Source organism: Thunnus albacares, chromosome 22 (genome assembly GCF_914725855.1).
Source record: "Thunnus albacares chromosome 22, fThuAlb1.1, whole genome shotgun sequence".
NCBI classification, from domain to species: domain Eukaryota; kingdom Metazoa; phylum Chordata; class Actinopteri; order Scombriformes; family Scombridae; genus Thunnus; species Thunnus albacares.
The window spans coordinates 14,887,172-14,908,867 of record NC_058127.1 but is presented as its reverse complement, the minus strand read 5'-3'; the positions used below and the strand labels follow the sequence as shown (position 1 = coordinate 14,908,867).

General features: G+C 41.9%; 1 protein-coding gene across 5 annotated transcripts in view; it reads left to right on the top strand.

The window, feature by feature from the left end:
* Positions 1-20,781, top strand: part of LOC122973539 (regulator of G-protein signaling 12-like) — a 38,478-nt gene extending 17,697 nt beyond the window's left edge. For 3 of the 5 annotated variants that reach the window (XM_044341129.1, XM_044341128.1, XM_044341130.1), the window contains exons 4-18: positions 3,548-3,569; positions 5,746-5,915; positions 6,770-6,862; positions 7,764-7,907; positions 8,578-8,760; positions 8,860-9,010; positions 9,708-9,805; positions 10,021-10,212; positions 10,574-10,647; positions 10,747-10,873; positions 11,351-11,447; positions 11,738-11,796; positions 12,273-12,384; positions 12,599-13,156; positions 19,640-20,781. In XM_044341129.1, coding sequence (XP_044197064.1) covers positions 3,548-3,569; positions 5,746-5,915; positions 6,770-6,862; positions 7,764-7,907; positions 8,578-8,760; positions 8,860-9,010; positions 9,708-9,805; positions 10,021-10,212; positions 10,574-10,647; positions 10,747-10,873; positions 11,351-11,447; positions 11,738-11,796; positions 12,273-12,384; positions 12,599-13,156; positions 19,640-19,926 — 2,367 coding nt within the window. In that variant the 3' untranslated portion in view covers positions 19,927-20,781. Of the gene's footprint in view, positions 1-3,547; positions 3,570-5,745; positions 5,916-6,769; positions 6,863-7,763; positions 7,908-8,577; positions 8,761-8,859; positions 9,011-9,707; positions 9,806-10,020; positions 10,213-10,573; positions 10,648-10,746; positions 10,874-11,350; positions 11,448-11,737; positions 11,797-12,272; positions 12,385-12,598; positions 14,152-19,639 lie in introns of those variants that run through there. The other 2 variants (XM_044341132.1, XM_044341131.1) reach the window with 2 other exon arrangements.
* The last annotated feature ends 915 nt before the right edge of the window (positions 20,782-21,696 follow it).

The window sequence follows — 21,696 nt, the reverse complement described above, 5'->3', positions numbered from 1 at the left end:
TCCCTCCCTCTCTTTCCCTCGGTCTGACTTGTACAGACATGGTTTGCAGAGTTTTGGGTGGGGAATGTTCAGGTATGCGTTCACACACACACACACACACACACACATATTCTGTCTGTGTGCTGCTGGTGTAGCAGACTAGGGAACAATGAGTCTCAAAAAGAGACTTTCCTTCAAGAGGACCTGGAACTTCAACACTGTAAGTAAACTGGGGCTTGCCGACCAAGCCTCCTCTTCCTCCCGTGTATGAAGCGGGGAGCCTCCTTTTGTTCAGTCAGCTGTTTTTCTCATTAATCTCCCTCTTTGTCGCTCGTCTCGCTCCCACTCTGAACAGCTGTTTGAAGCGGTGGGGACTCGTGGTTGTTTGTTTGCGGGGTGCTAGAATCAGCCTTGACTTGTGTGAAAGTTTCAAAGACGCTTCTTTTTATCTCGACTGCGGTAAAGTGATAAACAGGGTACATCTCAACCCTGTTTTTAAAGGCAAGAACATGCCTCAACAAGCTCAAAAGATAAATGAACTCACTTTTGAATCATCAGAAACACTCTCTGTGAGAGGTCTTAAGAAGTGACATTAACATTCGGGAATATGTGGTTTACCTTTCAACTTATTTAGCGTCGAGAAAAGTTTGTTTTTGTCACGGCGGCTTAGTTCAGATCATACACATAAATCTGTCTTGGTGTGATCATCTACGTTCCTTCAGCATGTGGTGTCTCGAGATGCCAGACTCTACGGCGTGGAGGCTGTACCACAGTAAAGCTGGAGGAGCGTTTTCCAACCGGAGAGCCAAATCCTGTTCTATTCAGAGCCAGGGTACTCGCTGTGACTTGAATTGTGATTTTTGTCCATTTGGTTGATAACAACCTAACGTGGACAGCTTTCAGTGGGATTCCAGCTGGGAAATGGGATCTTTGCAATGTAGTCCTATATGAAAGGGATCAAAGAGGGCCTGTACTTCTCTACAGCCACCCACAGTGGACCGGCTCGTCACCGGAGGTGTCAACAGAGGAAGGGAGTGTGTGGACAAGAGGCGATGGTGTGCCTGGGTCATCACTTCAGCCTCATTGTAGGGGGACTTGTGGGTAAGGAAGCAATAACAAGTTAAAAAACACACAGTGGTGTGTGTGGTCTAACCCCTGCTGCCTCATGAATACATACACACAACAGCCTCTGTATGTTTGCAGACCTACCTAGTGAGGTTGACCAGGTAGGCTTGTATAATGTGTTGTCATCATATGTGAGAATACTGCTGAAATAATTTAGTTATTTAATATTTATTAATACATTTTAAATGATAGATTTGTTGCTTAAGTCATTTAGGATGTTAATATTTGCTGACTCCATTTTATAACCTTTGACACTGATTATTTTGGAGTTTTGGACTTTTGGTTAATCAAATTAAGCAATTCGAAGACATCGTGAGCAGCTTTCACTATTTTCTAACTTTTATAGATCACTTAATTGACATTAATTAATAATTGAAAACCTTATTTGAAGGTATGAAAGTATAATTTGACTTTAGTTTAATAAGTTTTGAGGTACAGGAGGTCAAATTAGTTGCCTTATTTTGCAATATTTCCATTCACGCAGACGTTTCAGTATAGTTACGCAACTTATGACGTTCAGAATCTACATAATTCTCCTCTGACATGTGTGTGGTATAACAGATGACATATTACATCAACTGTGTGTGTGTGTGTCAAGGCAGCATCAATCATAATTTGTTGTAACTCTCCCACTCGTATAGATCACTGCGTAAGTGGAAGTTCCACTGTTACAGGAAGTAGATGTCTATCACATTTGTCATCTTAGACGTACAAATCCTCCATATATAGGTTTTAAAGGCTCCTGAAGTACTAACAATAGTGAACACACCTGCTCATATACCACAGTCTCAGCTTGGAGACCTTTTGTTTGATCAAAACCAAAACATACGTCACGATGTGTGATGTCTGTCTTGTTCTTTAAAATGAGCCACAGTCTCTATATTTAAGGTTTGCGGTTTAGCTGCTTTTAGATCCAAAGGGACATGCAGATGGAGTGGGTGTTCTCTCTTTTCTCTCTCTCTCTCTCTCTCTCTCTCTCTCTTCTGTGTCGGCTTCATCCTAGCCACCATGATTAGTGAACACATGCTAGCCACCACTGAAGGGGGGGTAGCCTTTGGGTGTTGACTACATGGGGTTGGACTCAGCAGCCTTGGAGTTGTAAAGAAGCCGTGACAGACAATTAGTGGTTTAGTGGTCTATGTCTGATAGAGCTTTTACATGTGGTCAGTCCCAAAATGGAACGAACTGTCACGTCAGTGCACATGACCCTGCCTTCTTCAGATGGCCGGTTGCATCAACACAAACTACAAAGAATGGGCTGGTCCGCAATATGTCTGGACTTGTTCTATCACCGATTGATCAAGCTGAAAACTACTAATTAAATCAAAACTCAGAGCCAATTTAGAAATTATACTTTGAATAAAGTCAGACTGGAAAAAGACAACATATCCTAATATTTCACTTTCAAAAAATAGCTTGATCATGGACCAGACCATGACTTTTGTTTCATTGTTCTGTTATAACAAGCTCTACAATCCAGTATTATGAAACTGCATGTACTGCTCACACCAAAGCACTAGCCTGCCATGAAGTGCCTTGTTTAGACGTATCATCAGCCTTGAATATTCACACTTTGAAGTGGCAGCTCAGAAAACACTCTTCTGGAAATAGTCGCCTCTTTTCAGACGAATCCTCCAACGCGCTGATTTTTCAAGTGTTCTTGGACCAAGCCCTAAGATGTGCCTCTCATATCCTCCCCTGCATTTAAATATATTTGCGGCAACAGCTTCACAGTCGGGGAATTAAACCTCTTTCTAATCATAATCATACTAATAGCTTTACCAGGAGCCCAATGCTGATGCTGTGATTTCAAACTGCAGCATTGCCAAGTAAATATTTGTTGATCCATCATAAGATCAGACACGGGTGGTATTTTATTGAGCGTTATTATTTGGCTATAATTACACCCAATTATAGAAAGTTGTCACTGTGAAATTTCAGTGCCCACGAGGGGTGCTTGTGCTGTTGCCTTTTATTCAGGGACATCTACACATACATAAACCACTCACTCCTCTGAATTAGCAAGTGAAAAGAGAACCATTACAGTCAGTGATGGCCTCTCAAGTAGCTCTGCTACTTGATGAGCTCTGATCTTTGTGACGGCAGTTAGCAGGAATGCACAGATTCAGGGCTGTGAGTGTGTGAGGATAAAATAAAATGAGGGGTGGGTCCTGGTGTGGAGGTGTGAACAGCTGTGTGTGGTGGAGGCCAGGGGTCCCACCCATTTACAAATTAATGGTCTTGTGAAAGGACCCAAGATCCAACCCCTTCTCAGCAGCACACACACACACTCACAAACACAAACCACAAAGAGACACATCTCAGAGCGACCGGTGGGATGCCTGGACACACACTGCTATCCGCACACTCTTCAGTCCCTTGTCTCAGCACAGGAGGTCATGAGGGCAGCCTCTCACTCATGTCTCTCTTTGTTCTCTTTCAGTCTGCTGCTTCCTCAGATGGTGGTGAGTACAATTCCTTTATTTCAACTCTAAACTACTATTCTCTACAAAAAAAAATACATGAGCCTTTTGATATGAAATTGACTAGGGAATGAGAGCTGTGTTAAGGAATACTTGCAATCCTAAAACTTGGTTTTTAAATCTTTTCCTTAATTATCCTCTTTCACTGACATAGTGCTTTGTCCAGTATTTTCAGTGTCTGTTTCTTTATTCCTCATTTTCTTCTCTACCCTCAAAACAGCAACTTTGTAGTTGCTCAATAAAATGGTTTAATGAAAAGACTTTTAATGAGGATGATGTATTCACTGTATGCAGCACGCCTCATTAATAAAAGATGTTTGCAGAGCGTGTTTTGGGTTACAGACGTTGGCTAGTGTGTGTGCTGTCCGGTCCTCCCTTTCATAGCAGTTTTAATAACATTTGCTAACAGAGTGACCTCGTAGTGCAGCTCTGCTCCTTTTTACTGTGGATGTGGATCAGACATGCACGGTTGTTTGCTCTCTAAAGCCACCTCGCAAACTGAGCAGCACACATTGTGGTGAACACGGATCCCAAAGCCTCAGTCATAATACATTAAACCGAGTCCAAGCAAACTGCTTGTCAGCAAACTTTAAACAGTGTCACAGTGAAACATTTGACCTTATTGTAAAAAAGAAAATTCCACAGTTTCTCAGATTATTGTACTCAATTCAGCGTCTATACGATTTTAAGGACACATCTACTGATTCAGTTGGGCTATTTCCTAAGAAAGGAGGATAAGCTGTTGGTTTTAAAGGTCACGCAGAGGCCACATTAGTCATAATCTGAAAGACCTCACCGCAAGACTGTCAGTGATGTCATGTATTATTTACAGTGCTTTTATTTCACAATGACACAGTTGACCCACAACTAATTGTAAAAAACCAGCCCACTTGTGCAGGCGTACTGGCAAAATGAAGATATGCAGCACTGTACCTTACTTGACCCAGCTAGCATTTCTATTCTCATCAGCAATGATAGACGCTGGTTGCCAATGCCAACTAGTTGACTCTCCACAGAATGACAATAGCTATATCTGTAACAAATCCTACTGTGTCCCTTTTGTTTGTTTGTTTTTTTCTTTTTATTGCACCCTGCTTGGTTGTTCTACAGCTCTAAAATGGCCATCTGCCACCATGATAGCAGGTACTGTGCAGGGCGAGGCTCTACTTTAGTTGACCACGACTCCCCAGATCCTCACCCATTCTCCCTCCTCGAGTCCCTATAATCAGCCGTGCCTCCTCTCTTTCTTCTCCTTTTATTCTGCTCCCTCTTCGCTCCACTCTCTTAACAACTTAGAGGTTTTTCTTCATAGGATGCAATTAGATCAGTTATCCCTGAGCTCCAGTTCTCTCTCATGACCTGTGTTGAACTTTGACATTCAGTTACTGTGTAACATTCATTGGTGGGAAGTGTAGCAACTAAAGAGCCATTAGCTTTCCTTTCAATCCCCATTGGCCTTTGCCTTGTAGTCTAATCCATTTTCTGTTTGTAGTTTTATTTGGTGCAGTTATAGGGCACCTTTTGCCTCTTCAAATAATCATTGTGTCTAGCTAGATTTAGGACAAGTTCATCATTCTTTTAACTCCACCAGGATCAAGACTTCTTAAATTGCTGACAAATTATGTGTCTTTCTTACCAGCAATTTCCTCAAACCAAACTTAGACCCTTAAGGAAATTGTTGAAAAGATTGTAGTGAGAATTTGTGGTGAATTAGCTGAGCTTGATACATTAACACTAGAACTAGAGTCTGATATTGTTCCAATTATATAATTCTGTTGTTTTGTGTTTTGTCTGCTTTCTTGTTTATATTTTCACCAAATATCACAGACGTGCCTTTTATGATGGCCGTTTGAAGATGTGTATCAACAGAAGATAGTTTTTGCTCACAAATAATGTTTTTTATGGGTTCCTTAGCAGCAACAAAATCTTTATAAAAAGCATGGATTAAATGACAGCACTCAGTTTACCTCCTCAGAAGTTGAATGGAGGTATATGATGTCAAGAGTGAAGAAAACAAGCACACAAAAATGCTAAAATCCACAGGAATATTTAAAAGGTTAAGAGGGCACGCAGGAGATGACTCTGACATTCCCTCGGGCTGGAATTACCCTTTAACAGTAGAGCCTTTTGACCTTTGCGTTGCTATCCCATCTTGCAGATTATAGTGGAGTCCAGTTGCAGGGATGCTGCAGCCAGAGCAGCCTGAACAGTAATGGCAGTCTTCCAGGAGCAGGAAGCCATCGAGGGGTTCCAGAGCAGCGTGTGGCTAGCTGGGCCGCCTGCTTCGAGCGTCTCCTTCAGGATCCAGTGGGCGTACGCTACTTTTCGGTAAGCTGAGCTCGATAAAAAAGTTGAAAAATTCACTGTAGCGTTAACTGTTAATTACAATAATGTGTTGAAAGGAAAATCAGAAACATTAGCATTCATCTGGAGACATATTTCTGTGCACATGATACATGTAAGTCCAGTATTCACTCTCCTTTTAGCTTTGTCTTGCTCTCCACCAACTACGCAGGGAAATATCTGGATTTTTAGCTGCTAATTGCTCCACTTCGTTCACCAGCGAGTCGCCAACTTTGTTCACCTGCCATTTAGCGATGGGAAGGTAGTGTACAGGAAGAAATGACACTAGGAAAGTGGTGCGAATTAACCAAAACAGTAAATTTGCGGGCCAGAAAACGAAGACTAATTGCTAAAACGTTAGGTAGTGTTTAGAGGACCTCAGAGTCATTTTATCCATGGTTAATACAAAAATATTGATTTTAGCAGCTTTTACAAATTCTAAGCTCTTATAAATTTGCAATAGGTGCCAGTTCAGAACCCAATATCAGTATTCAACCCCAGTGAGTCCAGGCTTCTCATTTATGTCTCCACGTAGGCACATCCCACATAAAAGATGTGTCTTTGCAAGTAGCCTACAACACCTTCAGAAGACTCAACACTAAGTTCTGACTCCTGGAACCACCTCCCTCCTCACCTTCCCTTAACACTGAACAGCGCTGCACTCGCCCACACTGTCCTGCGCCTACACATACACAAATCTTGTTCACAACATTACACCCAATAATTTATTTCCTCACTACTGGTCTCAACAACAATAACACAAGCACTGGAAAAGAAAAAAAAGTTATCACCGTCAGTCGGATAGCATATAGGAACTCTTACAATGTGTGTCTTCACAGGAATTTCTCAAGAAAGAATTCAGTGAGGAGAATATCTTGTTCTGGCAGGCCTGTGAATACTTCAGTCATGTCCCTGCAACTGATAAAAAGCAGGTAAGTCCACAGTATGCAGCTACAGATGAAGTCACTACCTTTTTGGTGCTTGTGGATACTGTGGTCCACTGTAAATTGGCAGATCATGACACACTCTAAGCATTTGTTTACCCCTGGGGAAGTCCCATTCTGAGTACACTGGTTAAATTACATTTGTCTTCATAGCAGTGGTTCCCAAACCTTTTGGCTCTAAGTCTGTTACTGTTAAACACGAGAGCCAGTCATGCTAGCAGCTCTGTGAGGCTGTACTGACGCACATCTGTGCTTTGAGCTAAATGCTAACATCAGCATGCTACCATACTCACAATGGAAATGCTAACATGCTGTTGGAAAGCAGGTATAATGTTAACCTTGTTCACCATTGTAGTTTAGTGGGTTAGCAAGTTAACATTTGCCAAGTAGCACTTAAAATTAACAAGAACAACTGATGTTGATGGGAATGTCAACAGTTTTTGTAAATATCTAGTAATAAAACAAAGTACATTCATGGCAATCCATCAAATAGTTGTTGAGATATTTCACTCTGAACCAAAGCGGTGGACAGTCTGAGGTTTATTTTTAGCCATTGTCATTACCATGGTTAAAAATGAACTAGTCAGAAAATTAAACAATTCTGTGTAAATGAAATATGATTTCAAGTCTCCTCTATCCTATTAATCATTTCTGACCTCTCAGATTTATCTTGTTACCCCAGGTTGTGAACCACAGCTTCACAGTAGCATAAGATTAACCACTAATGAAGCTAAGCCACTAATGAAGCTAAGAACCAAGACTCAATCCAGCTCATGTAGCATCTCTAAGCCTGATTAATTTGTGTGTAAATATATTAATAAAAGAGCAGATAAGAAGATAGCGACATAGTTTTCTACAGTTTTTGAAATCATCACTGTCCTCCCTGCAGCTGTCCCAGAGAGCTGGAGAGATCTACAACAGCTTCCTGTCCAGCAAGGCCACCATGCCGGTCAACATCGACAGTCAAGCCCAGCTGGCTGATGACGTCCTCACGTCCCCACGGCCCGACATGTTCAAGACGCAACAGCTACAGGTATCAACTAGGCAGTAGTTGAGCTCATTTACTAAAATACCACAATCTATTGGTTGATAAATAATGTGGCCTTTCCACATTTAAGCCTTCTCTCGTTTAAATTATTGAGTTGCGCCATACGTCAAATGGAGATCAAGACATTTTTCTAGACAGTATTATTAGGAGTGAATCTGTGTGCACTAGGGGGGGGGGTTTGTTCTCATCTAGCCTTTAGTCACTTTGCACAAGCATATTGGGTTCTTTTGGTGGCCATCTGGGTTTGTTTACGAACGGGCTCTGAGGCTTTACCAGAGAGATAAACACAAACTGGCATACACCCACATAGAATCTAGCGCGTACTGTACACACAGACGTAGACATGAAGTCAGAGATCTGTATATTTCCAGCTCGCAAAGGGTATTATATAATGTTAACTGGTAAGAAACTTGTCATAACGTCAGCTGTAACCATATGTTAACACCAGTAGTTACTTTATTCCCATTTCTGTCTTTGTTTCAATTTCTCCTCCTCACCCCCTAATTTTTGTCACCACATGCCTCTTTGTGTGTCTAATCTCACCATGTCATTTTCCTCTCTATCACTTTTGCTAACCCTCTTATGTCTCATCATCCTCTGTCTGTCACCGCTTGTTTACTTACAAACACCGCACTCTTTTCTCCCCGTTCAACAGATCTTCAACCTGATGAAGTTTGACAGCTACTCACGATTCCTCAAGTCCTCGCTCTACCAGGAGTGTATGCACGCTGAAGTGGAAGGCCGACCTTTGCCGGACCCCTACCAGATCCCCTGCAGCCCTGCGCCGTCTAAACACAGTGCCAGCTCCGACCGCTCCACCCTTTCCACTCCGAAAAAGGTGCCACTATAGTATTTTGACTGTTTTAAAGAAACTGGTGATGGAAATAAATGGTTGTTCGGCATGTTAAGTACATATTGTTTGTTCTCTAACTTACAGGAGCCTAGAAAACAGAGGTCAGGGAGGTCACTCAATGAGGACAGCAAAGATGAGAGCGCTGATAAAAAACGCGGGATGTTCTTCTCATGGTCCCGCAACAGGAGCTTTGGGAAGGGGCCAAAAAAGAAGGAAATTGGAGACATTAACCTCGGTGAGAGCCTCAAATTTTCTTTTATTTTCCTTAACAAACTAAATTAACAAGCCTGTTGCCAGCTGCTTACAAAGAAATCCACTGTTTTAAACCTTTGTAACACACAAACTTCCAAAGTGCTGAAATGTCCTTGAACAAGACACCAAATGCCTGCCAGCTCCGGGGTTGCCATGAGCTACATGCAGGGGAGGCATGTAGAAACACAGCTGCCCTGCAGTGATCAAAGTGTTACACACATACAACGAGTACACTAACAAAATACTTGTTTCAACACTGATATTCTGAAACGCTGAATGGACTTTTACTTTTTTTTTTACTTTTCAAGCTTCAAAAGATAAACTACTATTGATCCTACTTCTTTTTCACATCTGCAAATATCCTGTTAGGGCACAAATAGTCATACCAGTATTGTAGATATCAAAGTTTCCAGTCGGAAATCCAGCATAGTTATCGTCTCAGTCAACGCCTCTCACTAAATATAGCTGCACTTCAATTTAATTAAACATCTACTGTTTATTCACAGAATGTTGTTTTATAACGTACACCTTTTTTTTCTCCAAGATGTTGAGCACACTTAGTCATTTTCCTGCCCTTGCACAGTGTTTGTGTTGCATACCGAAAGTGTCGATTAATGAGTAGTGCGCTGATGTTTCTGATTTGCTTGAGTTCATGTGTGTGTCTGTGTTGTTTTGTGCAGACTACTGGGGTAGTAATGGGCGAAGGGAGTCCCAGGGCTCCTTGTCATCCGGTACCAGTCTGGAGATGGCCACTTCCTGCTCTACTGGCAAGATTGATGTAAGATTCTGCTGGACAGATCACCATGGCAACACAGAGCCCAGTGTCTGCTGAAACCATCATAACAGACCAGAATTTATTTTATTTTTTATTCGTCAGCCCACTCATTTGTTGTTTATGGATCACATAAGGAAAAACTGCAGCTGCAATTACAACTGAATCTTTAATGTAAGCTTGTAACCCTTATTAAAAAAATGTTATCTTCTGACCTTTAGTCTGACAACCGCCACTCAGTCGGAGTTTGGGAACGCTCCCCTAAACACTGCAGTGTGATGCTGCCCGACGGCTCGTGCTCCTCTGTCACGCTTCGGCCCGGTGCTTCCATTAGAGAAGTCCTCCAGGTTCTCTGTCACAACATAAGCGTCAACATCGCCGCCGTCGACCTCTTCCTGGTGGGAGGGGAGAAGGTGAGAGAGGCACACGCCACCAGCAAATTACTGACAAATGCTAACAACATCTGCTGCTAATATACCAGGAAGCAGAGCAGTGCTTCAAGCATCTCTTGAGTGAATCGAATCAACCTCCTGTTTATTATAAACCAAACTTTGGTAAATCCAGTACGATTACACCTCCAATTTGAACATGCTATATTTTGTGAGGAGTCATTGTTAGAACTTAACTGAAAACATCTGAATTTAACTGAAGTGAATTGAAGAGATTACAGAGGATTAAAATGGAGACTGTATCGTTCAGTTCCTGAATAAAGATGTTAGTGTATATGGTTTTATGTGTTGTTAATGTGTGGCGTCATGCTTTTTTTCCTCATAGCCTTTAGTGTTGGACCAAGACTGCTTGACCCTCAGCTCACGAGACTTGAGGCTGGAGAAGAGGACTTTGTTTAGGTATGAATCAAAGTGTACTTGGATCTATTGATTTCCTATGAATGTAGCTTTTTCTGACTTTTCTTTAATGCCTAAGTTTTGCTCTTTCTCTGCTCTTAGATTGGACCTGGTACCCATTAATCGCTCTGTGGGGCTGAAAGCCAAACCTACCAAACCAGTCACTGAAGTCCTTCGTCCCGTTGTGGCCAAATATGGCCTCCACCTCAGCGATCTTGTGGCCAAAATAGTAAGTCGTCCCCGGTGGCTACAATGCCATAATCTTTCTGAATCTCTTGTGTGTTCAGAGAGCAGCTTGTGCAGTGTTTGACAGTGCCACAGGGTGGAGTATTATGGTTAGGGGAGGGAAGCGACCGCATCCTTTTCCATCTCTACACGGTGGTTAGCACTCTGACTCAGCCCAGCCTCTGAAGATGGAGCACAAGGGCTATAATTAAGAATGACGACACTCCTCAAACATGCCGGCTCTTTACTCCTCCCCTAAACCCTTACCAGATGATGTATTTTAGTCCTGTGGGTTTCCAGGCATTATAACTGTACTATAGAGTAGACCTGAAGCTGAAAGATGGTTCATAAATTAAGCAAAATGCTCTTGAACTCAAATGTCAAATGTCTCAAATGAGATATTAAATAGCAAAATACTCAGACTTCTGCTCACCAGGTGATCATGCTCATGTGTTCAAACCTTTAAATTGTTTTGTTTTAGAGTGGACAAACTGAGCCTTTGGATTTGGGCGCCCCCATATCGAGCTTAGATGGCCTGCGGGTCGTCTTGGAGCGAGTGGACCCAGCCTCAGGGAAAGGTACGGCTATCAAACACACCAAAGTCCAATATTTAATACTAAATATCATAAATGCATAAAAATTAGGAACTAAACATAAAGGTAAATTGATTGTAGAAGTTGTTTTTTGCCTTTTTGGACAGGAAACCAGTTTCTATAAATTCAACTAACACTAGAAAATAGTTTCCACTTCTTTCTTTTGCATGTCTCCTCTGTCTTCAAGTGTCCTCTCCACCCTTCTCCGTCTCACTCTCTCTCCTCTTCTCAATCTTACCTGATGAATTTTTCATGTTTTCTTCTCTCCTCAACAGACAAATCCAAGTCTTCCTCCCTAAAAAGCCATCCTCCAACCAGGAGTCTTTCTGCAACAGTAAGTACTCCAAATGTCCAGATGTGGTGTTTTGTCCTTTTCTAATGCTGTGCTGCTTCTGCAAGATCCAGTATCATTTAATAGCGGACCACATTAATCGTCATTAACATTTAGCCGATGCTAAGCCTTCAATTGGTGTGTATTTCCTGTTTGGTTCTTTTTTTGGTATTCCTCACCCTAACACTGCCTGCGGCTGACTCACTCGCTCATATTTTTCTGTGCATAAGCTATGAAGACACACGTAGGCAGATCATACTCGCTGTAGATACTAGCAAGGTCGGTAAAGACACAGAGCCAACAGATGGACCAGGCTCATCTTTACATGGTCTCAGTAAATCTGGACACTTCGCTCAGTAGGGTGCTTGGCAGCTCATGCTTAGCCTCATCACAGTACCCTCCCCTTATGACCCTCCCCCCCCTCCCCTCCCCATCCCTCCATCCCCTAACAGAGTGCATTGTTATTGTTGCATCTGCAGGGAGATGAGAGGTCAACACCAAAGGACTTTTCTGTGAGAGCAAGTGGACCAGACTCTGCACTCCCAGGGGAAAAGAGAAAACAGAAAAAGATTAATATAGATGAAGCTGAAGGTAAATCCCCCTTTTCCTTCTTTCTTTCTCTCTTTTTTTTTTGACCTCTGGTGGATTTCTAAGCTCTGCTTTGCCTCAGGACTAACTGATCTCCTTGGTAGCTCTAGAGGGTGAGGCTGCTACGCTGCATGTTAAACCAAACTAATCCTTTTCTCCCAGTAGCTCACCTATTTGGAAAGTTTAAGTGATGAAACATCTTTGATCTGTTTTTCAGAATTCTTTGAGCTGCTGAGCCGGGCGCAGAGCACCCGAGCCAACGACCAGCGCGGGCTCCTGAGCAAAGAAGACCTGGTGCTTCCCGACTTCCTGCGTCTGGCTCCCTCCACCTCCTCTTGCTCCGTCTCCTCTGACCTGGCCTGCTCCACTCCTGACTCGCTGAAGCGAAGCAACGGCGTCTCCTCGCGCGGGCCCCTCACCTCCAGCCTTCGATCGGAGAGCCTGGACTCCTCCCTCAGCTCCAGCGCCAATGGACACTCCGCGGCCAGGCGGTGCGTGCTGCCCCCTCCTCGCCACGCGCCTTTCGGCACCCACCTGTCCCCCATCCCCCGGCCCTCAGACACCCGGCCAAGCCTCCGCACCGTGGAGGAGGACTCCCACAGCGACCTGACCCTTGTCGGGGAGGGCGACATCAACAGCCCCAACAGCACCCTGCTGCCCGCATCTCCATCCCCTATGCCGTCCTTCGAGGGCAGCCTGCCCGAGGCCAACTTCACCCCACCACCACCCTTGTCCCACCCTCAAGACGCAGGTGGAGAGGGAAAGTCCAGTTCAGGTATTTCTACAGTGTAATAAACCAGTGCTCCGTGTGTTTGCGTGTGTGTCGTATGTGCATGTGTGCGCTCTCTCCGGTGGTCTAAACCAGACCACCTTCATGATTAAACTCTACACTGACTCTGATGCACTTTAATGACAAATTGATATTGACTCTTTCTCAGTTTGCCAATCATTTAAACTGATTTGTTTTAATAAACATAGCAAAGCATGTGTGTGATTGACTGATTACACTCAGATCAAGTTGTAAATAGTGATGTGTATATTTTGTTTAGTGAGTAACGTTTACTTGGATGTCACTTCCCATGCCACAAATTGTTGGGTTGGCCACATGACTGGGATCAGTTTATTCCAGTTAAATATTTAGAGTTTATTTTGTAGTTTTGGGTGCATGAGAATGCAGATGTAACTGATTGCAGAGCTTATGAATATAAATAATATATATGCATAATGCATATGGATTAACAATCAATATTTGACAGTACTGTAGTCAGTAAATGTACTGATGATTATAATTCAGAGCAACTGAGCGATTGAAAATGATGAGATTAGCAGCTTGTGTTTCCTGGCATTATGGGTTCATCATGTACAATTAGAAAAACATCGTAGCAAACCAGAAACATGAAATTGTCAGTCATTACAAAACAAATGCTGTGTTCCTCTCCATCCCACCACCTCTAGTTAAGTGCAATTCAACAATGTCAATGTCAAAACGCAATTTGTATTTTTTTTTCTTACGCAACTCTCTAAAACCAGTGAGTCACTAAAATGGTGTCAGCTCCTACTGTTGCAATTTGAGCAACGATAAAAAAAAAAAAAAAAGAATTAGTCATTGGAGGACAAGTGCTGCTTAGCGCCGGTGGTGACATTGTTGAATTGCCTGTCATTCTTTATCTGGGTCATTCAATCCCTCTCCAGATGCCTGATGTAGATAATCACTACCAATAAACTCTGTACCTGTGATTCAGTAGATCTAATAAATGTTAGAATTGGAAATCACTCTCGTCTGTCTTTTTACACGTTTGTGAGCTCAATTCCTCTCCTCTCCCTCCTCTCCCTCCCTCCTTCCCCTCTCCCCCCCACCATCACCACCATCACCACCACATCTTCTCCTCTCCGCCTCCGCATGCCTTCTCCCGTTCTCCCTTAGCTCTGTCTCATTTTGTCTTGTGGCTTCCTCCTCTCATCAGCTCCCACTCCTTTATGTACTTTTCTCTGTGTGTGTGTGCGCTTGTGCCAGGGGTGTCGCTGCTCGGTGTGTATGTCTGTTTGTGCTCAGATTGCTCAGTGTGGCGGGTTTGTGCGGTCTTGTTAAACATTGTTTGTCTTTAGTCTGCTTTGGTCTACCTGCTTTGGTGTATTGTGTGTTGTTGTTTTTTTTTATGGTCTCTGGTGTGTGTAGCTTTAACGTGGCTTTATGGATCTCTTGAACCTGTCTTTTGTTAAACTTGTGCTTTTCAAAGCTTGCCGTTGTGTGCAGGAGTGTCGGTTGATTCTGTACGGAGTGCCAGATCATTATCATCTCCTGCAGATGGATTTCATTTTTCTATTTCTCCTCCTTTACTCGACATTCCCCCCCACCCACATACTCCTCCACTGTGTGAGATTTTACAATCAAGAGGTGAATGGATTTGTGACGGTGATTGTTTCTTCTACAGATGATGTGACATTTAAAAAAAAAAAAAGCCAAAAGCTTTCTCTGCAATTTCAGATATCCAATTAGACGCAGCGTGTTTTGATTCTGAGCTTGAAAGAAAAACCCTAGATAGCCTTCTTTGAAACACTGTGAACTCCACAAAAAGAGAAGATAATCACGCTCAACATGTTTTCCAGCAACAAAATCTCTTTTGATGAGTACCTCGCACTTCAAAGCACTTTATCGGAGGAAGACGAGCATGTTCGCTCTGACCTTACTGCCTTGTGTTAATAGATAGGCCTTAAAGTAAGGTAATATGTACACATGATGATGAGGAGGAATCGAAGCCTTTCAGCTTTTCTACAGGCTCGCTCCTCTTTTCTGGTTGCTAAGTGCATCAGCGCCGATTCTTCCCACCATCGGGCGCCATGGTAACCTTATCCACGAGTTGACTGAGACACAGATAGAAACTGTCACTACTGGTTTTCATCTATTTTCCCTGCCTATTTCTCTCAGTCTTTTTCTCCCCAGTCTCTAAAATAGAAACATTGCTATGATTCAGTTTGACCATTTTTGTTACGCTCTGTATGGCTAAATCTGTGCAGGAATCTGCAAACGCAGAAATGGAACAAGTTAACACGCCTCTACTTCACTTTTTTTAGAGACATTATAAAGTTGTTACACTTTGAAAAGGGTGGAAAGTCACGCTCACAGACATGATAATGTGTTTAAGGCACAAACAGCCACCGAAACTGTCTGAGTCCATCAGTCCAAGCAAGAGAAGTTAACCAAGTGTGGTTTCAAAAAGAGCATTTCTCCTCTTTTACTGTCAGTATATTTGATTCGGTCATTGCAGACATCTCTCTCCAGTTCGTGTATTACTGTCAGACTGACGCCCTCTGCTGTTCCAAGGGAATAAGATATAATTACTGCAGAGGTGGATCAACATGTTCCTCAGTTCAGCTTGATTCAAAGCTTACAAGACACATCAGAAATAATTAAGTGCTGTAGAAAAGAGGTAGCAAGAGAATAGTCAAGATTTTGTCCTTACATATGTGGATAAAAGGATTTTGAGGAGTTCATGTCTCCTCAGATTCTACTACAAAATCACCAAACTGCACACGTAACGAGCTCAAGGGAAACTTTGAAATTTGTGCATCAACCACAAAGATTAATAGAATTTATCTTGCACTAAAAAGACACTAAAATTGCTTATAAAACAGTACCATTATGAGTATTTCTGGCCTAACAGGTAGTTTACAGCAATCATTTGGTTTATCAGGTGTAAATTAGCCCCTGCATAGACTGGAAATCAAAACCATAAGGGGGTCTGGTCTGTATCCAGAGGAGCAGAACTGCAGCTTTATGTTACCAGGATAATTTCTTAATCGTTGCTGTAATAACTTCTCCCTGTCTGGCAAGCGTTGGGTCTGTGGTCCTGGTCGACGGTGATTCAGAGTTTCCACTAGGGGGAGACGTCACACAGTCTAACTCCATTCATATGATACTGATTAGGGCAAGTCAACAGTGCAGCAGCTGCCCTCTTCATAAACTGATAACAGCATTTCATTTTATAAAAAAGAATTATCTTTAGCGACATAATAACGTATTAAGTTTATACAGAGATTATGTTTCTTTTTCCTCTTTGAAGTCTTTAAGTTTTCAGTCAGAGGAAAGTTTGGCCCGGATGGACCAGTTTAAAGGATTCCTTGAAGTAAATGGGAAACCTACCTCCTCTATCTCCAAAAGTGCTTTGTAATGACTCAAAAAGAGTTTCAGCACTGTGCACCTGAGGGGCCACATGGCTCAGTTTTCCTCCAGGCTTGTTTCACTTGTCTTCCCCTCTTGTGTCTCTGCGTCAACTCTGAGAGCTGGCGGTTTGCTGACCCCAGGCCTGCCTTATCATCCATCTGGCGGTCAAGGAGGAATGGAAGCAGATCTTTGGCAGTCGGCCTCAGTGAGGACTGTGTAACTGGGTCCTTTCCAGTCTGGCTAGTCTCTCTCAGCTCCCTGCTGCTGCTGCCATGACTGTGGACAAGACTCACCACAGGAGGAATGCCCATGTTAAACAGCTGAGCCAAGAGATCTTTTTTTTTTTTTTTTTTATACGTCACAGCTGAAAACATGTATGAGGAGGCTGTATGGGTAAAAAATAAAGACACCTATGCTTGTGAGGTTCTGTCTCGCAGATAAGGGAGGATTTAAAGAAACAGAATCTAAAATAAAAAAATGTATTGGACTTTCCCCTCCGAATTTCCCCTCCTTCCAAAGATGTATGAGTAAGCAAAATCAGCCATATGTGCAGAACACAGATTCAAGCAGCCTATCAATCGCAATTTCATGCGCAATACAATTATACAATCTTGATTGAACATACAGTATATAACCTCTAAACATTTTTACTTTTTATCTCAAAATAAGTCATTTATGATACAAAAAAAGGTCCTGATTTCACCCCTCAATGCCCTCCCTGTTGACCCTGAATGGTAATAAGTGCATGTAAAGCCTTGACCCTTTATAATGAAATAAGTTAATGAAGTTTTATGAGCTATAAGTACAATTTTTTTTAATCTTCACATATATTTGAATATATTTACAAACCTACTGTATGTAAATGTATCTGATATTTCACAAGTAAATAGCAATTATAGGAGAACTTTATGTAGTAGATATAAGATTTTTTTCATTATTAATCACCTTGTGACCCCTTCGGGAAGATGGATGGATAGATGAATAAATTCATGGCAGTGAAATTACAAAATCTTATTAATTCATCAGATCCTAATTCATCAAAAAGCGTCATCTAGCAGCTCCGCATACCAGCATCAATACATCACATCCTGCGGAAAAAAACCCTGCGACAGAGATTTGTGGTGATAAAGCACCGACTATGACAAGAGGACTGAATCATTTCAGATTTTTAGTACTCAAAGACTTCGACAGGTGCTGAGAAATCCTTGAATTAGTTGGAGGTTCACCTTGGTGCTTGCAGTTGTACTGTTATTGTACTTTTGCTGAAGGTCTGTGTAAGGTCAGCTGTTAGAACTCTACGGCTGTGTTTACATCTGTACTGAACAGCAGTGAATCACAGCTAGAGGAGAGTCTATGGTTTGAAGTGCTGTGTTTGAGTCACTCGAGCCTCTGTGTTTAGAATCTGCGAGGCCACAGGGTTCAGATGAGATGTGGAGAGTTTATCACTCATCATAACTCTAATGCCACCATCCCGGAAACTCCTGGTTTTAGCCACCCGAATACACTCGCACATGAAGAGGGGAACGTCATTCCCATGCCCGACACATCCTCTTTAAATGTGATGTTTACGGTTTGTGGTTTGGCTCGTGTTCAGGGCCTCCTGATGAGGTCATGCAGCTTTGAATTGTTTAAAATGACAAGTGCTAATGTTGAAATATACCACATGTGACAGGGACGCAATGATTTATTACGTTTAATCCCGTCCTGTTTCATTCACAGTCCTTTGCCATGATTTGGCAAGCATGTTAAGCAAGTTCAAGCGGAAACAGTTATGTCATCAAGTTTGTCTTGACAACAGCTGTCCAGATTACACAACAAGCCTATACAATTGTCAGATTATACAAACATATTAAACTGATGTGTGCACCCAAGGGATGATGGGTGACAAAGTTCTCCATGTCTTAGATTTACTAAAATCTAATATAGTTATGCTGAGCATATGGCCAGTGTAATAAATAGTTGATGCTTTGTCGCCTGTGAGCCCACATGAGTCACAGATGCAGAGAAATGAAGTGACGGACAAGTATGACAAGTATTTTGTATCCATGTTTGGTCATTGTCATTTTTAACAACCACATGTCGCTTTTAGTGCTTGTTTGCTTGTTGTGATTTACTTAATTAAAGCTGCACTAATCCATATTATATTAAAAATGGATCAAATGACGATGTAATGTTAAATGAGTTGCTTGTAGTGATAAATCCACAGATAATTACCGCCTGACTGAGTGTTTTACTCATTTAAACATCTTTTATCTCATTGTTTTGGTTTTCTGGACTATAAACCCAGCACCAAATGACAAAGTTAGCAACTAGCTAATGAACATAGTGGAGTATTTAATATGCAAATAGCCAGATGTTTCCCTTACGAATGAGTGAAAATCAAAACAGCTAAATTTTGAGCTTACATTCCACATCAAGTGGACGACTCCAAATGAATGATAATGTCTCTTGGGTCTGTTGATGTGTAGTGAGAACAGCTGTGAAAGAGGACATAACATGCACATTTCCAGGTTGACATTGATATTCTGGGGCTCTGCTGGTAAATCTTTGCTGGATTTACAGTTTAAAAAAGACGGGACCCCCCTTTCGATGAGCTTACTCTGTTCTGTTGCTGCCTGTCAGACACCTGGGGGTTACGTAAACAGCAGTATTCAGATTTCTCTAGAAAATAAACTTTAAATACATATGTACATGTTCAAGCCTGAATCCAATCTGAAATATGTGAGCGGACAATATAAACAAAGCCCGTTTGTGGGCATATGCGAACAATCCAACGTAAGTTCGATGGGGAAGTAGAAGTAATCTTCCATACAGGGTGTTGACAGCAGGCTGAAGCCCTGACCTTTGACTTGAAGGTGGCATTTTTACATATGTTCACCTCAAGTTTTGGAACTTTGACTATGTTTAACATAGACATCCAACAATATAACAGTATATAAATGAAAGAAAATCACAAAAAGCATGATATGTCCCCTTTAAGTGTTTGCCTCACATATTTCACAACCACCTTCATAAATAGTCATTAAAATCTTGACCGTCATACAATACATCAACTCATCTTGAATTTTCCATGTCTTTCTATTCTCCTGTGCACAGAGGGAAGCACAGACACAAGCACCGACACCAAAACACCCGCAGACAGAGCCGATGCTGCACCGGCGGTCCAGGAGGTGATGGATGTGGAGGGGGTACATCTGGAGGAGGGGACACTGGAGACATCCCAGGGAGAGGACACTGAGCTCAGCCTGAGCTTCCAGGGCTACGTCGCAGAGCTGCGGCAGTGCCAGAGCAGGATGAGGAACGCCCAGATGCCCCATAACGGCCGCAACCCACCAGAGGGCAAAGACTGCAAGACAGACCTTTACAAGGCCACTGTTGTCTAAAGGGATCCACCCCCTACTGCTGCACTTTTAAAGCCTGAGGCACTGTCTTTTAAAAGGGAATAAGTCCATTGATGGGCTGCATGTACAAAGCTGTCAATATCCACTTCAAACACAAAAAAAAAGAAAAAAAAATCAATATTATGGTGATAGATATTGTAAATTTGTTAAGAATGCTGGTGTCATCTTGTTGATTTTTAGTACTGGTTGTAATTTTGGGACAGTGATATGTTTTTGTTATATAGTTTAATTAATTAAGCGCAAAGTAATTCTATTATGAGCCATGCAAGACCAAGGACAACCATGGAAAAAGCCCAGGTATCCCATTCTAATAAGGCATACTTGACAAATAGCTTATAAATTATAGTTAATGGATGCATCATAAGCTGTTAATTTACAGTAAACCAATATTGTTCTAAATAAAAGCTTTTTTACTGTTTTCTAAAGTGCTATAAACACTTTGACACGAAAATTTTAACTAACTGCATACTTACTAGCTGTTTCCACTAGTATCCTGCTGAGTAAAACCGTGAGTAGCAGTTAAAAGCTACAGAAAAAGCTAGTAAGTGGACCTTGAGTTAGGATTTTTGGTCAAACTGAAAGTAAAGTGTGCCCTATAAGAAAGTGGTACCCACTTTTGTTGGACTATATGTAGGCAGGACCCTGTTTTTAGGATCATAAGGGAGGCAAACCACAATGTTCTTCTTTCTTATTTAACTATTTCTTCATTATATCTTCTTCCTGTTTTACAGATGATACATGACGGTACTTTTATTGACTGTACTTCCTGCTTCTGTGGTCTTGAGGTTGTTCAAATGTTGAATGATTAAAAAACTTTGATGGCTGTAATTCCAAACAAAAAGATGCTCGTCTTTCTTTTGAAAAAGTGTAGTTATTTATTTGCAATATGCACATTTTATACAAATACTTCTGGTATTTTTGCTTGGAGGGAAATCCTCACCAACGTAACCTCTAAGTCCACCTCATAAAAAAAATACTTTCAATACTCCTCTGTTGTAGTTTATAACCCAAAGTCTTACATAAGACACTCACAGCACTGGATTCTCTTACTTGGCATATTTGTCCAGCTAAATGTGTTTGCTAAGTTAAGCAAAACTGTCAATAATTAACAGTTATCGTTGTCTTAGTTGAACAATTTCCTCTCCTGAAACACACCACCCTCACCTGGGGACCTGTGGACGTGCTGTTAAGTCGCTCAGCCTCCTCTTTGTATTTTTCGCTCAGCATCTGGAGAGAGATTATTACAGCTGGTGAAAATTAGAGGTTAGATAATAGGACTGGGGAGTTTTTTCTTGACACAGCATGTCACTGCTGGAATGCTGATAGAACAGTTGGCCTACAGTGGTTAGCTCTTCACATTTATGCTTCACTAAACTCAAAGCTATTGCTGTTACTGTTCCTCAGTGGGAACAGTAATTCCTCCTGGATCCTTGATCTCTAATACACCCCCAGATTGAACTCTTGATCTCAAAAAACTGGAGATAACTCAGTGACCCAGATGTGAACGTTTTGATGTCTAGACTGCTTCCACTCTCAACTTTTCTGCCATTCGCCATAGTAGCTACTGTGGCGCTACGTCTGTATGTTGGGATTCTTGCAGGCACACCTGTATTTCTTCAGTCTCATTCTGAAGAAATAAACAGCAAAACTGTGCTTCCAACTTGAAGTAAGTACATTTTTTAGTCGGTTGCAGCAAGTGCGACCTGTATTTTGAAGAAACAAAACCATGCAGAGGTCCTTATTATATTCACA